This window comes from Canis lupus, chromosome 1, assembly GCF_011100685.1.
Source record: "Canis lupus familiaris isolate Mischka breed German Shepherd chromosome 1, alternate assembly UU_Cfam_GSD_1.0, whole genome shotgun sequence".
In the NCBI taxonomy this organism is placed as follows: Eukaryota; Metazoa; Chordata; class Mammalia; order Carnivora; family Canidae; genus Canis; species Canis lupus.
Genome location: NC_049222.1, coordinates 118,789,876 through 118,806,427, shown reverse-complemented (window position 1 = coordinate 118,806,427; position 16,552 = coordinate 118,789,876). Strand labels below are relative to the sequence as shown.

At 49.4% G+C, this 16,552-nt stretch overlaps 1 protein-coding gene and 1 long non-coding RNA gene across 8 annotated transcripts in view; one reads left to right on the top strand and one right to left on the bottom strand.

The window, feature by feature from the left end:
- Nucleotides 1–8,098, top strand: part of GARRE1 (granule associated Rac and RHOG effector 1) — a 77,393-nt gene extending 69,295 nt beyond the window's left edge. For 5 of the 7 annotated variants that reach the window (XM_038529419.1, XM_038529421.1, XM_038529422.1 and 2 more), the window contains 4 exons: nt 2,318–2,483; nt 3,247–3,384; nt 4,896–4,974; nt 5,451–5,759. In XM_038529419.1, the coding sequence (XP_038385347.1) occupies nt 2,318–2,483; nt 3,247–3,384; nt 4,896–4,974; nt 5,451–5,759 (692 nt within the window). Of the gene's footprint in view, nt 1–2,317; nt 2,484–3,246; nt 3,385–4,895; nt 4,975–5,450 lie in introns of all 7 variants that reach the window. The other 2 variants (XM_038529424.1, XM_038529425.1) reach the window with 1 other exon arrangement.
- A 4,167-nt stretch (nt 8,099–12,265) lies between these two features.
- LOC111090839 lies at nt 12,266–13,189 on the bottom strand. Its single transcript, XR_005353232.1, has 3 exons — nt 13,056–13,189; nt 12,828–12,901; nt 12,266–12,617 (listed from the first exon to the last, which is right to left on the bottom strand). It is a non-coding gene; the product is annotated as an uncharacterized LOC111090839 (long non-coding RNA).
- Nucleotides 13,190–16,552: the final 3,363 nt, after the last annotated feature.

Sequence of the window (16,552 nt, the reverse complement as noted above, 5' to 3'; positions counted from 1 at the left end):
ACATTTGATAAAAGATACCAATGATTCTAAAAAAAAGAAAGAGAACAACAAAAAACCCTCAAAGTAAGACATGAATAGAAAGAAAGTTCTTAAACATTAAAAAAAAAAAAAACAACTACTATCTATCAAAAACAAGTAGCAAACATTACTCTGTATAGTGAAACAAAATCATTCCAATTAAAATTAAGACCCAGACAGAGTGGCAACTATTACTGACAATAGCATGTAACTTTGTCTTGGACTTTCTAGAAAAATACAGCAAGATATGTATAAGCTTTAGAAAAAGATGCATTGAAAAGCACATCTCTTTGCTGGCAATAGAATTGGGGGGAGGATAAAAACCAAGACTCCTCAATAAAAAAACTAGAATTATTAAGCAAGTCTGGCAAGGTGGGTACATGCAACATAAATACATAGAAATCCATTACTCTTTTTCTCTAATTGAACAAAAGGTATACAGAGTGGAAAATATATTTCATTCACAAGGAAAATACTGTGAAATATAGAAATAACTATAGGAAATATTTATATAAATAACCAGCAGAAGAGGAATTCCCTGCTGAAACAACCCAGCATTAGCTACAAATGGAAAGAAATGTTTTCTTAGGTCTAAAAATCCCTCCTACTGCTGCTCACACTTTCTTGTTCTTGCTTCCCTTGGGTGGTGGATGTGGGCAGCCTGGCTCCCTGGGTCGCAGAAGGGCAAACAGTTCCACCTGCTGTGGAAGAGCAGGCCCACGTGGCTGCCACTGGCTGCAGTGGGTGCGGCAGGGCACATTTTCTCAACTGCTGTGAAACAGTCTGTACATCTTTTGATAGGCGGGTAATTAAATCCAGAATATAGGGCAGTCCCGGTGGCTCAGCGGTTTAGCGCTGCCTTCGGCCCAGAGTGTAATCCTGGAGACTCGGGATCGAGTCCTGCGTCAGGCTCCCTGCATGGAGCCTGCTTCTCCCTCTGTCTGTGTCTCTGCCTCTCTCTCTTTCTCTGTGTCTCTCTACCCCTCTCTCTCTGTCTCTCATGAATGAATGAATGAATGAATGAATGAATGAATGAATGAATAAACAAACAAATAAATAAATCTTTTTAAAAATTTAAAAATAAATCCAGAGTATAAGTGGTGTCTGGCAGGATTTTACCGTCTTTGATCTTTGTTGAGCCCTGAATGGCCTCTATGTCTTTAGGTTACAAATCCTACTAGTGTTATCTGCCATGTGTTCCTTTGTGACCTGCAGGTCCTTACTGTACCTTCCTGCAGAGCCCACCTCGAGGGCATAAGGTCTGTATAGCCCCTTTCCCAAATTAAGGAAGGGCACTCCTTGGATAGATGAATCCCAGAAGGCACCCTCTCGGGCAGGGCCAGTGAGAGCAGAGCACCCCCTCTGGACAGGGCACCTGTAGCCCCAGAGGCATGGCTTGACTCCCTGAGAAGGAGGCCTTGATTTGGGCCCCGCCGCTCCCCTCCCCAGCTGTGGGCATCCTTGTGCGCCGCACATACAGCACAGTCTCATGCAGTAGTCCTGTGGCAGTGCCCTGGGGACAAGCTAATATGAGATTATGCCTAGTAGCTCTCCTAGCTTGAAGCTGAAAAGTATACACTGCTGAGTCATACTCAGTTTGTAAACCAGAGATCCTTTCATGCTGTATCTTCTTGTTTGACTTTTTCCTTCAACGCCCTCTATGCTTTCTTTTCTCCCACTTGTACTGTCCTGCCCGTCCTTACTCAGCTTTCTCCAGTATGTTTCTAGTCACCTCTTAATACTTCTTAAATTCTGAAATTTCACCTCATTCATTAACACTCTTACTGTCTTCAGATTGAATGAGTAGATCTGCCATCCAATATCCCAAGAAAATCCTCGATTCGAGTTGGGCCAAGTGAGAATGACATACCTCTATCTGGCTGACCCTGATGCTTTGATAACTCTCAGGTTATTAGTTCACTAAAGACATCATGTGACTTCCTAAGTGTTATGTACATAGCACCAGACATTGGAAAATTTTTAAGTGTCTGGTATTTGTCTTTAAGATTTAATCGTGGATCCTTTTGTGTTCTTCTTTCTGTCTTTCACATTCAGCCTGCCTCTGTCTTAGGCATAACCCTTCTTGACGGTCACTGTGCACACACCTCACCCCAGCCTCAGACATCTGGCTGAAAGCCCCAGGCCTACAGCCAACTCTCTGGCTTCCGGGGCCACAAGCCAGGCAGCACCTTGCCACTTTTCACTGTGTATGTGTGACCAGAATGTGCTCAGGAGGCAGAGAAGGAGACAAGAGGCCAGTGTGGCCCCAAACCCTCTCTGTCCCTTTGTCCTAATGCAGTGGGTTCAGACCCCGAGTTTGCACGCTATGTGGCAGGAGTAAGCCAGGCAATGCAGCAGAAGCGCCAAGTGCAACACGGCCGCCGCCCAGGCAACCCCCGGGGCCACTGGCCACCCATGGATGATGCCCATCGGACCTGGCCTTTCCCAGAGTTCTTCACAGAAGGGTGAGTGCTGGGTGTGGCAGGGAAGCTGAGTTTGGGACCTTGTTATCCCCCATGGGGCCCTCATGCACCATCATCAGGCAACTCAATTCCACAATCCCCCTGTGAGAAACTGACACCTGGTCACATCTTTAAGTAGTCAGGGTTCTGTGACAAGACTTGAAGATGCCAGGTGGCATGGTATGTCCCTGTGAACACACCGTTTGTATAAACCGATGATTTTCAACACATAGTCTTCTGCCCTGAACTAGGAACTTACTTGATGGTGTTTGTGACGTAATTGAATGTTTAACATGGTTTCTGTGCTGAAATGGGCATAGTTGTGCAACCCATGCGATTCGGGGAATGCGATCCTTATAGCTTCCAAAAAGCAAACGTGTATAGTTCAGATGCCAGCGTATTGAGAAAACTGCAGCTTTGCATCCTGAAGACAACTGGAGATTGATTTTTCACATCCTTTATTTCTACTCAGTTAATAAATCTGGACAGCTAAAGACCATTTCAGCTCTTTGCTCTACCATGAATTTCATATGCAAAGCACAGGCTTCTGAGAAGAATGAAGGGCAGCGAAGAATACATGTTACTTTCTATATAATAAGGGACAGGAAGAAAAGCTTGGGTTTTTAGAAGGGGAGATGAGCCCACGATCTGGTTGTTAGAGGAGTGCGGGCTAAAGACCGTTCCTTTAGAGCTGGGGGAGTGGGGGCAGCCTCGGGGTTGTCCAGCTGCAGGAGGCCTGGGACCAGCTTATCTCTCTGGCTTTCAGGGACAGCCTGCACAGCGGCTGGTCAGGGGCTCAAGGGGACTCCGCCAGCTCAAGCGACGAGACATCCTCTGCCAACGGGGACAGCTTGTTCTCCATGTTTTCAGGGCCTGACCTCGTTGCTGCTGTCAAGCAGAGAAGGTATGAAGAGATTTCTAAATGTAAGCAGAGGACAGAGGGGCACATGAATGTGATCATTCCTCTGGAAGGCTCAAGAACCCCATGGCTCCTTGTCACCCTGGTGTGACAGAGGCAGAGGGCCTCTGCTAGCACGGTCTTGCTGAGTCTTCTATGGCTACCATGCAGGCTTGTAGCCCAGATGACTTAAGGTTTGGCTGAGGCTTTGCTGGCAAAAAAGTCTCATGCAAGTGGTAGCTAAAAACACCTAGAACTCTAGGGTTCTAGAGAATGGGGTCTACTGATAACTGGTCTGTGCCTTTCTGTGGGAGGAGCAGGACCAGAATGACCAGGTTCTAATCACGACTCACCAGTAGACTTTGCAACTGCAAACAAGGGCCTGACTTTCTCTGATCCTCAGTTTCTTTGTCAAAGAGGAAAAGAAAACAGTAGAGTATTTTCAGGTCTAAGAAATTTTTTAAAGTAGTGGCACCTGGCTGGCTTATTTGGTAGAGCATGAGACTCCTGATCTGAGGGTCATGAGTTCAAGCCCCATGTTGGGGATGGAGGCTACTCAAAAAAAAAAAAAAAAAAAAAAGGGAGGGAGGTTGGGAAGAAGAAAAGAAAAAGGAAAAACCAAACATGTCAGGTTGGGTTAGTTGCTATGAAGAAAAATATGGGGGGAAGGGGCACCTAAATGGCTCAGTCAGTTAAGCATCTGACTCAGTATCAGCTCAGGTCTTGTTCTCAGGGTCATGAGTTCAGGCCCCACATTGGGCTCCACACTGGGCATGGAACCTGCTTTAAAAAAAATATGAGAGTCAGGGAGGCCTCTGAGCAGATAGCTGAACAAAGTGGGGGAGCATCTGGTGAGAGATTAGCACTGGGGTATGTGTGAGAGAGAAGAATCAGGGTATGAGTTTTTGGCTGAAGCATCTGTATGAAAGGGGGTGCCAGTGAACTGAGACAGGAGGATGCAGAAGGAGCAGAATTGAGCCAACGGTAGCATTTAAGATGTCTTTTTTTCAACAAGGGAAACTGGGGAGGCCGACGAGACATGGAGGAAGCCACCTGTAGCACCACCTCTACAGAGACTGCTGTGTCTGCAGGCAGGAGCACCAGTAGACTGATTGCCTTGGCCCTGAGCCGGCTCCTTCCTGCCTTTTTCATTCAGCGTTATAACAGAAATTATACATGTTTCTAGTTAAAACTAACAGTCTTTTAAGTCCTACTTCCGCAGGGCATGGTAAACAGTTGGTATCCGTTGAATAAATTAACAAAAGCCAGAGCCAATATACTCAGAGCAGCTGAAACAGCCAGTGGCTGTCCGAATGCCTGCCACCCCCAGCTCTCCCCAAACCCATGAATGACTTCTGGGCGTGTTCCATTCAGTGGTGACCCGCCCGACCCCCCACATGCAGTGGATCCAAGGTCTCCCCACCTAGAACCATTGCCCAGAACCAGGTGGCTAGCATGTCAAGGTAAGCTGGGCAGCAAGCCAGGTGCCCACGGCACTGAGCTCTTGATTCTTTCAGGAAACACAGCAGTGGAGAGCAGGAGACCAGCACGCTACCCTCACCGCCTCTTCTTACCACAGTGGAAGACGTTAACCAGGTATTGTGGGCCCTGCTCTGGTCACCAAGGGCCAGCTGTATGGGGTACAGACCATGAGCACAGTTCCAAAGCTTCCGTTTTAAGAGGGCTTCAAAGCAATGATGGGTTCTTTGTGGTGAACAACTTTTTTTCCCATGATTAACCATCTCAGCTGACTCAGAGGCAAATGTAGAGAAAGCCCTGGGATTGTGCCATCCACTGTGATAGCCAGTAGCCACATGTGGCTGTTTAAATTGGAATTAATCAAATATAAATAAAAATTGAGTTCCTAGGGGCGCTAACCATATGCGGTGAACAACACAGACACAGAACATTTCTGTTGTTGCAAGTTCAGTTAGACAGTGCTGCCCAGGGCTGTGAGGGGTCTGGGGCTCCTACCCTGGCCCCTAGGTGGGAATAAGGACCAGAGCCCTGGGGAAGTGGGAAAGATCATGAATCGCCAGAAATGCCACTAAGAACCCTCTTTTGTCTCTCAGGATAACAAAACCAAAACGTGGCCACCCAAAGCACCCTGGCAGCACCCTTCCCCGCTGCCCAGCACACTGCCGAGCCCGAGCGCACCACTCTACGCAGTTGCCAGCCCCGGCAGCCAGTGGAATGACAGCATGCAGATGCTGCAGTCCCCGGTGTGGGCCGCCACCAGCGATTGCGGCACCGCCTCCTTTCCCTATGTGCAGAGCCCACCACAGCCCCCGCCCCCACCAGCACACAAGGCGGCGCCCAAGGGCTTCAAAGCCTTCCCCGGGAAGGCTGAGCGCAGGCCGGCCTACTTGCCCCAGTACTGACCCAGGGCCGGCCCGCCTGCCCAGAGCTGTTGGGGTCAGTGTCCCCGCCCCAGGGCTGCCTAGTTGGCACCAGCCCCCCAGAGGACCAGTGCACCCCTGTCCCAGGCAGGGATCCTTGGGGATGGGGGTAGTTGGCAGCTCCAAGCCTCTAAGGCCCAGCTTCCCAGACTTTGGAGGCATCAGACCCCTGGAGGGCCAGCTAGAAACAGGTTTCTGACCCTCAGGGAGATGCTGGGGGATCTTCGAGCTTAATAAGCAGCTCCAGCAATTCTGATGCAGGTGGGCCACAGGCCGCATTTTGAGAAACACAGCTCTCAAGTTTGTAGTCCCACTGTGTGTGTTGGGAAGGCACCAGGCCTAAGGCTGAGAGCAAAACTGACCATTCTTCTGAAACCCTCCCCCTCCTTAACACGTTGAGTGATGACCACATCAGTCACTGTATCTCATAGATATTTTTTATATAGGTTTTTAGTTAAAACATCTCCTGCCTAAAATGCATTGAATATTTTAAGATAACAAATATAGAGGCTGGAGGTTTGTTCAACACTATCTTTATTTAAGCTTCTACAAAACGGGCAAAGTATAGAATATTTGTGATTGGAAGCAATCACCTGGGTTTTCTGTGGGTGGGCAGCCCCTCCCCACCCCAAGCAGCACCGAAGGGGTGCAGTCCTGACCGGATTTACAAAAGCAGGATCATAAAACTAATGTTAGAGGCATATTCCTGATGGTGCATGGAGATGAGCCAGCTGGCTGCTGTCCGTGTGCAGGATAAAGTTGCACCTGCTGCCCTCCCGTCCACACATGGCCAGAGGTTTCGACACAGTTTCCAAACCTGGGGGTGTGGTCACGTGGCTGCACAGAGACACCTGCACTTGAAGCATTGCAGTAACATTTGTGAGCTGGCTCAAGACAAACCAATTAAGCTGTAGATAGGAATTAATTTAAAGTCTTTTCTTTCAAAAAAACAAGAACAAAAAACCACCTCATTTTCAGTTAACGTGTGCCATTAAAGAGATAACATCCTGTGGATTTTGGGATATTTTCCAGCCAGAATGGATCCAGAAGAATTGAATGGTGCTTAAATTGAGAAATAATGATACATATATCTCTATAGGGTAGACATATCCCACTGTATATTAATTGAGGTTACAGAAGTTCTTTATATAAAACTTATTTAAATTTTTCATATTTCATCTTTGAAAAAGTCTAATTGAGAAAAATCCATAATATTTTCTGGTATGAAAGTTTGACAGTATTAATATTTTTTTTATATTTTCTTAAATCATTAAACCATTTTAATATATATGTTAACTACTAATAAATGGTTTATTCTTTCTAACTCCATATAAGCTTTTCCAGCAAAGATTGTAATAACACGTTTATGTTCTCATTTTTCTACGGATATAAGTAAATTTATATTTAAAAATACCAAAAAGAAAAAATATATATGTATATGTATGTATCCACACTAATGATAGAGGCCCCCTAGGGAGTCTGAGCCCAGCCATCTGAATGTTTAGTACTGTGTCGCCAGGCTGTCTCCAGGCCTCGGGTGTCGTCCTTTGTGCTGTGTGGGGATGCCATTGCTGCCTGTACTTATGATCCTCTCACCGTGGGTTCTGAACGTTCACCTCACCATGTTTACAAAGAACTATTTTGTACATAGACCTTTTCAGGCACGTGCTCTGCACCAACCCTGCGTGGCTCTGGTCCGTGTTAGCCGTCACTGTGTGTGCACTAATCTGTCCAAGTTGTTTGTGGCTGTTTCTCCTTGTAGTGTAGTTTCCTCTTCCCTTCAGTAACGTGTCCGCAGTAACTTGTATTTCAAGTTCTATCCTACTGAAGTCCTCTTGTCTTAATAGTGCCTCCCCCAGAGACCTCACCCTGGACAGAGGTCAGCCCCTGCTGCCCTGTGCAGGTGACACCAACACCGCTAATTGTCACTTTCCAGTCTGTTCTTCTCAAATAAGCAGGCCATTTTGTAACTGCATATCCCCAGGCTGTGAGGCTGTGTGAAGCTGTTTGTGTGGTCTCCTTGTAGGTGCTGTGTTCTCAGCACCGCCTTGCTCTGAACACTGGTAATTCCAGGTGCTGCGCTTGGCAGAGGGGTCTCGCCAAAGCGCATGTGTGTGTGTGTGTGTGTGTGTGTGTGTGTGTGTGTGTGTTTGTGTCCTTTGCATGGCCGGGCGTGACTGCCTTGCTCGGGCATCAGCAGGACGTCTCGTGTGAATAGTTACAACGCTTCCAAACTGGAACTCTACATTTTGTATCTTACTTTTAAAGCTCCTATAAGTAAAATAACTATTGGCTTTATTAAAAATATACATTTAATAATATTTTGTATCTCTGTTTGAAATGAACTACAGCAGACATGTCAGAAGCCCTGCCTGATTCATTACTTTGCAAAGCTGCACCCACAGTGGTTCTTAGGTCAGCTCATCCTCTGGTTCTGAAACCTTCGTGAGAGGAAAGACCACTGGGAATATTAGGATGAGCGGGGTGGGTGGGCGGGCAGGAAGCAGACAACCTACCACACCTCTCCAGTTGGCTTCCCGAAGGCCAAAGCTGGGAGAGGCCTCTGGAGGCAGAGCCCATGTCATGGGGAGGGAGACCACATGGAACAATGCAGGTTCTCTCCTTGGATTGTGTTCGGCCACCACCCACATTCCACCAACCATGGGCACTGTGAGCTGTCCAGCCAGCCTTTCCAAGGAGTGGGCCCAGGGATGAGCTCTCACTCTGCTCTGCCAGGGACCCCCTATTTGGCAAAGAGACCATACCTTAAAGGGACAAGGACTAGTCACATTGGATGATGCCCAGCGAAAAGGAAAGCTTGTTCAGTGGGAACCACAAAGGGAGGGTGGGTTACAGGGGAATCAACTTCTTTTCACTTGCAGCAAGACAGACTTGACCAAAACTTTTTTTTCATGAACTCAGGAAAACACATATCAGCATTAATCTATAAGTACCACTCAAGCTTCTCTCTGCTGAAATGCCCAGAAGCTAAGCACGGGGACCAAGACCCAGAGCCTTCTAAGCGCACCCCAGGACAAGGTTACTCAGTAACAGCTATGATGTGTGAATGTGCTAGAAAATACACTAGAAGTGCATGTTAAATGCTAGCATCGGGTGCCTGGGTGGCTCAGTCGGTTAGCGTCTGCCTTCAGCTCAGGGCATAATCCTGGGGTCATGGGATGGAGCCCCACATCGGGCTTCCTGCTCAGTAGGGAGTCGGCATCTCCCTCTAAATCTCCCCACCATTCTGTCCTCTCACACTCCCTCTCTCTCAAATAAATAAATAAAATCTTTTTAAAAAATTAAATGCTAGCATTTTATTCAAGCATGTTCCTGTTCAACACCAGTACGTGGTGCTGTTCACTGACTTCAGTTCACAGCAGTGGTGGAGACAGAAGAGGAGTCCTGTGGCCCAGCTATGTGCCGGATGGGGGAGAGTGGAAACCTGAACAGATGTTAGACCTGAGCTGCAAGAGGGTCCTTGTGAGGCTGGTGACCCCTCCTTCATCACCTGACGGATCCTGGCAAAGAAGGACGGCCAGCCCAAGGAATGTAGCTGAAACACAGCGTGCCCACCGTGGCACACTGCGAGTTTGGCTCTTTGTGCATTGTGTGACCACTGTTGTGACCCGCTTCCTAATCTGGAGACGCAGAGGAAACCCTTGCAATGTCCAGCTCCTCAAATGCCAGAAAGCCATGTACTTGGAAAGCATGACTGGCTGCCTCCCAGCCACACATTCTGAGGAAGCTCCAGGGGCAGGCTCCTGGAAGTCACGCACACACAGCTCACTTGATGATTCTACAAGGGTAGGCTGGCCGGGCTCAGGATGTGTGTGTCTGATGGAGGGACTGGATGTGGCTAGTACTGGGTCTGAGTTTGGGGTGTGGGCTTAAGTCAGGAGGAAAGATTGTTTCAGGAGTTTCCTGTTCACTTCAACATCTAAAGTCATCAAGGAGCAAGGGCCTTGCTAGGAGGAGAACTGAAAAGAAGATGCAGTCTCTGCTTTTAAAACAAAGTCTTTTATTTGTTTGTACTATCTTTTTAAATTATTATTATAATTCCAGTGTAGTTAGCAGTGTTATATTTGTTGCAGGTGTACAATATAGTGATTCATCAATTCTATATATTACTCAGTGCTCATCAAGTGTGCTCTTGATCCCCTTCATGTATTTCACCCATCTCCCCCACCCACCTCCCCTCTGGAAACCATCTGTTCTCTATGGTTAAGAGTCTCATTTTTTGGCTTGTCTTTTTTGTTTGTTTCTTAAATGCCACATATGAATGAGTGTATGATATTTGTCTTTCTCTGACAGGCTTAGTTTGCTTAGCAAGCTACTCTAGCTCCATCCATATTGTTGTAAATGGCAAGATTCATTCTTTTTTGTGGCTGAATAATATTCTATTGTGTATATAAACCACATTTTCTTTATCCATTCATCTATTGATGGACACTTACGTTCCTTCCATAATTCGGTTATTGTAAATAATGCTGCAATAAACATAGGGGTGCATGTATCCCTTTGAATTAATATTTTTTATTCTTTGGGCAAGTACCCACTAGTGCAATTACTGGATCATTTTTAGTAGTTGAAATTACTTTCAATTTTTTTAAGGAAACTCCATACCGTTTTCCACAGTGGGGGCACCAGTTTGCGTTCCCACCAACAGTGCATGAGAGTTCTTATTTCTCCACATCTTCATCAGCACTTGTTTCTCCTATTTTTTATTTTAGCCATTCTGACTGTTGTGAGATGGTATCTCATTTTGGTTTTGATTTGCATTTCCGATGATCAGTGGTGCTGAGCATCTTTTCATGTGTCTGTTGGCCATCCATGTGTCTTCTTTCGGGAAGAAAACTCAGTCTTTTAGTCTTTTAGACAACCCCATCTTTCCCCTCCTTGCTAAGAGGCGCTACCATCCACCCACCAGGCTGCTCTGACAGAAATCCTAGAAGACATCCTTAATCCTTTCCTCATCCAGCAAGTCACAGAAGTCTATTCACAAGCATATTTGAATTCCATCATATTCTTCAGTATGCTACCAATGACCCGGTCCTCACCTGCCTCCTGCCTCTCACTCTTGAGGCTCAGGGTTTCCCCGTACACTCAGCTCCCCCACCCCCGCCCCCGTGCTCCCCTGCCAGCTGCTCCCAAGAGTGCTCCCTGCTTCTGCCTCTCCATCTGTCCTCTTGGGCCAGAGCCCAGCTTCTACTCGCTTTTTCATTATAGCGCTTAGTGCTCCCCGGGCATCGAGTTTGCCTTTGTCCCTCCCACTAGAACGAAGGCCTCCAGAGAGCAAGGGTCAGGTCTCATCGGCCACACACGCAGAAGAGCGGGAAGCATTTCCAGAGGAGCCAGGCCAAACAAGGTGTTGGGGGGCAAATTACTGAGCAAATTCTAATGCAAAAAAAAAGAAAAAGAAGAAGAAAATAACGACTTAAAACTCAGCTCTCACATCAAACTAAAAGAATAATACGTGATTAAAAAAAAAAGAGGGCAGCCCTGGTGGTGCAGCGGTTTAGCGCCGCCTGCGGCCCAGGGGTGATCCTGGAGACCCTGGATCGAGTCCCGCGTCGGGCTCTCTGCATGGAGCCTGCTTCTCCCTCTGCCTGTGTCTCTGCTACTCTCTCTCTCTCTGCATCTCTATGAATGAATAAATAAATAAAATCTTAAAAAAAAAAAAGAAGAAGAAGAAGAAGAAGAAGAAGACGTGATGACCAGAGTTTGTACCAGAACTGCGAGGTGAGACTCACATTCGGAACTGCGCGCAGGATGATGCAGTTTTTTATTTTTTATTTTTTTATTTATTTTTTTTGATGCAGTTTTTTAGTAACCATAGAGTTTTCCGTTCTCGTGGAAACCCACGTCTTTTGTGCAGTAAGAATTTTTTTTTTTTTTAAGCCACTACCGATGGAGTCCCAGGGAACATCTGGGGGCGACACCCCGGAGCGGCGGATCGCAGACGACGCAGGACGGGCTCGCGGCCTGCGGGGGGCGCCGAGGGCCCTGCTCGCGTGCGCACGCGCACAGCCGCCCGCTCAGCCTCCGCGCACAGGCGCGCGCACGCCCATCGCGGACGTGCGGACGCGGACGATTGCTGGGCGTCTGCAGCCCGGCGCCCCTCCCGGCGCGGGGACGGACATGCGCACACGTGCCCCCCGGACGTGCGAGCCCACACGCACACGCGTGCGCGCCCCCGCCCCCGCCCCCGCCCCCGCCCCCGGCCTGCCCCTCCCCGCCCCGCCGGCGCGCAGGCTCGCGCGCTCCGCCCTCTCCCGGGGGGTGGGAGGGGCCTGGCGGGGCGGCGGCGCGGCTCCTCGCGGCCAGCCTGTGGCCTCTGCCGGGTGTCCGGGCCTCGCCACCCGGGGCTGCGCCTCCCCGGAGCAGCTGGCGGCGTCCCTCGGCGTGATCGCCGCGCGCCCGACCCCCCGACCTCCCGTGGGCTCCCGGAGCTCAGCCGCAGAGCTGCAGCCTCCCTCCCCGCCCCCTTACTTTCTCCGCGCGGCCCGGCTCCTGCCTGCCTGCCTGCCTGCCCCGAATGAGGGAGCCAGACTAACCTAGACGCCCCCTGCCTCAGCCTCCCCCGTTATGGAAGAGGGCTCTTGTCTGGAACTGTGCTGGCCACAGGCTCCCCAGGTGCTAGTTTCGCAGACTCTCAGTGGGACCCCGCGCGCTTTCCAAGGCCGCAGAGCTGCGCCAGGTCTTCGGGTTGTGGTTTGGCCCAGCCCCGCAGGCCTCACTGCCCCTGAGACGCTCAGGCATCTGACCCCTATCCTCTGGGTGGTGGCGCTTGGCACAACATAGGGTGGCCCTGGCGGTGGGAAACAGTAGGGCTTCGCCCTGGGGAGAATGCAAAATTACCTTACGCTGAAAATTTCCCGAACTCCAAATCCCAAACCACCCCGAGGTGCCAGCCTCACAGTGGGGTAGCTACCTGGTCACCCTCCACACGCCCCGCCTTCCCTGGCGGGGGTCTCCCTGCCGCCCCACACAAATCCTTAGATCGGGTCCGAAGGGGCCACGGTTAATGCACTGGCTGATCTGTCCTACCTGACTCCTCCCGTGCTGCTGTCACATCTGTTGGAGGTGCCATTCTTGGCCTTTCCCACTCGTAAAATTCTACCCTGGCAATTGGAATTAATATCATAGAGGCCTAATTAGAGGTTAAAAACAGAACTGGGATGGTGGGGGATTGCCAGAAACTGGCAGGCAGGACAGGGCTGTGATTTAAAACAAAAAACAAAAAACAAAAAAAACAGGGCTCAGAAATCAGGCAACCTTGGATCGATTCTCCACTTAGCAGCAGAGTGGCTATTTCCAGATTTCTTAACCTGTCTGTTGAACCGGTTGCACGGCCGAGCTCCAAACACAGTAAGCTAGTGGTAGTAGTAACGGCACTAGTGGTTGGATGATGAATGCCTTTCAAGTAATAATGATCCCCTTGTCCCTTCCTATTTGCTTTCTCTCCTTAGCAACTGTGACTTATGGCCCTTCAGATACCAATATCGTTTTCTGCTAATATAGAAAACACACGTAACTGGGGTTTCAAATAACAATGTCAAACTTAAATTTTTTAAAGAAAAGTGTTTTTTTTTTTTTAAGATTTTATTTATTTATTCGAGAGACACAGAGAAAGGGGCAGAGACACAGGCAGAGGGAGAAGCAGGCTCCCTGTGGTGAGTCGGATGTGGGACTCGATCCCAGGACCCCTGGGATCACAACCCCAACCGAAGGCAGACGCTCAACCACTGAGCCACCCAGGCGTCCCCCAAACTTAAAATATTATTGGGAAATCTAGAGTAGTTGAACCTCCTGGGAATCACAGAGGCCAAACTAGAGGGGGTCTACCAGAGAATGTCAGAAGATGAAGCCTTCCGAAAGGTGATCACGAGGCCTTATGTCCAGCTTCTTCTTCAGTAACCAAAGCAGCGCCTGTGGGTTTCAAAAGGCCAGGAGACGACATTAGAGAAGCAGTGTGGGGACGCCTGGGTGGATCAAGTCCCGCATCGGGCTCCTTGCAGGGAGCCTGCTTCTCCCTCTGCCTGTGTCTCTGCCTCTCTCTGTGTGTCTCTCATGATCAATAAATAAAATCTTAAAAAATTGAGAGAGAGAATGAAAAATAGAGAGAAGCAGTGTGGCAGTGCTTAGATGAACACCCATAAAACCTTTGGAAGGACTTGCGGTTGTAGATGACAGCCCAGCTCCACACAACATCGACACTGAGGGAAATCACTCATTTATGTTCCAGCTGCAGACAGAGGTGGCCTGGCCCTCTGAGTTGGACTCTGGCATCTCTCTGGGGGTCACTCTCTGCATTGTTTTCCTTCGCACCAGGGACTGATCCTCAGGTCTCCTCTTTTCAGAAGGGCAACTCAACACTAGAAAAACACTGGGTTTCTCCTGCTGGCACTCGTTTGGCTGGCCTTGGTCATGCGCTCCTCTCTGATGCAATTTGGGTGGCAAAGGAAGACACACGAGACTGGGACGTAGTGGTTTTGGATAGAGACACAGACGTGCCCTGTGGTCACCAGGAAGAGCCTGCTAGAGAAAGGCAGTCAGTGGCTACTGTTGGGCTAGGGTCATCTCTGGAATCACAGGGCAAGTGGTAATGGGGTGGTGGCTACCAAGACTGGCCTTCTTCTTGGGTGAGGTTATGAAACAAAGGATTTAGGAGTGGGAGTGCTCTTCCGTGTAGACAAATAACTGGCTTGCATGGGAAACCCTGATCGGAGTATCTCTCAGGGGCCCCAGTAGAACAGATGCCATTCAGCACTGTTAGGGGAGTGCCGAGTAGGGGAAGTTCAGTTAAAGCTCAGAATTTACAGGGGACTCAAAACTCTGGGTAAGTAAGGGCCATGTGGACAGGGCTGCTCCCTGTAAAGTCCTGTGGACCCCTCATATCTTCAGTCTTCACCCTTTCCCTATTTTCCTTCTTCATCTTTAGGGCCCCCAGGATTCCTGCACAGGAAGGGAAAAGTCATGTGCCGAGGTCGGAGGGGGCCGTGACCGCATGGAGCTGGGAGGTGGCTAGAGGAAGAGCTCGGCCTGGGGCGGCAGCAGGACAGGGCGCGTTCCTGGATGGCTGGCCTTTCTAGACGAAGCAGGCAATGGAGCAGCTCGATTTGGGTGCCCAGTTCTTGGACCTCTTCTTCCTCTTGGCCATAGATACTGTCTCACCCAGCCTGTCATCCAGGCTCATGACTTCAAATGCAGTCTATTCACTGACGACTCCCAAATTTTTCCTCCAGCTCGAACCTTCTCTCCCCACACTCCAGTCAGCAACACCCAGCTCAACAGCTACACTTGGATGTCTAAAAGGGTTTGTGATCTGCCCCCTGCCCCCAAACTTTCATCTCTCCAAGATGTGAGGACACTTCCGTTTTTTTCCAGGAACTTGGGTTAAAAGCTGGATGTTACCCTTGACTGTTCTTTCTTTCTTCTTCTTCTTTTTTTTTTTTTTTAGACTGGGAAATGTTAAGATTATTTATTCATTCATGAGAGACAGAGAGAGGCAGAGATCCAGGCAGAGGGAGAAACACACTCTTCGCAGGGAGCCAGATGTGGGACTCGATCCTGGATTCTGGGATCACCGCCTGAGCCAAAGGCAGACACTCAACTGTTGGGCCACCCAGGCGTCCCAACCCTTGAGTGTTCTTTTTCTGTCTCTCGGCTCTTCACTGGGTGTGTCCAGGTCACCACGCCCAGCTCCCCTACCCCGACCCAAGTCACCTTCATCCCGGGCCTACATCCATGCAATAGCCTCCTGTTTGCAGTCCTTCCTTCCATTCCTGCTACACTATGGGTCTGATCCTTTGTAAAGCTTCTCAGATGATGTCCTTCCACCGCTTAGAACCCTTCCATGGCTTCCTGTCGCACAGAAAACCAGAGTCTTCACAAGGACTTACAAGTTGTACGTGTTTTGTTGTTTTCCTTTGCTCACTGACCCCAAGTTATGTCTCTTTCTTTTATTCACTCCACTCCAGTCACACGTGCCTCCTTCCTCTTCTGGAACACCTAAGTATGTTCGCCCTAGAATTCTCCAGTGGTTCTTCCCTTTGCCTGAACAGTCACCTCATTAGTCATTCCCCTTGGCCATTCCTTTTTTTTTTTTTTTTTTTTTACAGATTTTTTATTTGACAGAGATTGAGAACAAGCAGGGGGAGTGGCGGGCAGAAGGAGAAGCAGGCTCCTCGCTGAGCAAAGAGATGATGAGGGGCTGATGAGGGGCTTGATGGATCCCAGCACCCTAGGGTCGTGACCCAAGCCAGAGGCAGATGCTGAACTGAGCCACCCAGGAGCGCCTCCCTTGGCCATTTCTTTTTTTAAAGATTTTATTTATTTGGGCAGCCCGGGTGGCTCAGCGGTTTAGTGCCTGCCTTCAGCCCAGGGCGTGGTCCTGGAGGCCCAGGATCGAGCCCCACGTCGAGCCCCACGTCGGGCTCCCTGCATGGGGCCCGCTTCTTCCTCTGCCAGTGTCTCTCATGAATAAATAAATAAAAGACAGGCAGGCAGAGAGGGAGAAGCGGGCTCCCTGTGGAGAGCCCCGTGCAGGATCCGATCCTGGCACCCCGGAATCACGCCCTGAGCCAAAGGCAGATGATCAGCCGCTGAGCCACCCAGGCGCCCCTCCCGTGGCCGTTCTATTCAACATTGCAACGCCAATGCCGGGCACCCTTTGCAGCTTCCCTTTCCTCCGTAGCACTTAGGAGCCCCGGAGCCACCGATGCTTTATTCACCACGCTGTACCCGCGACGCCGGAGCACGACCCGGGACGT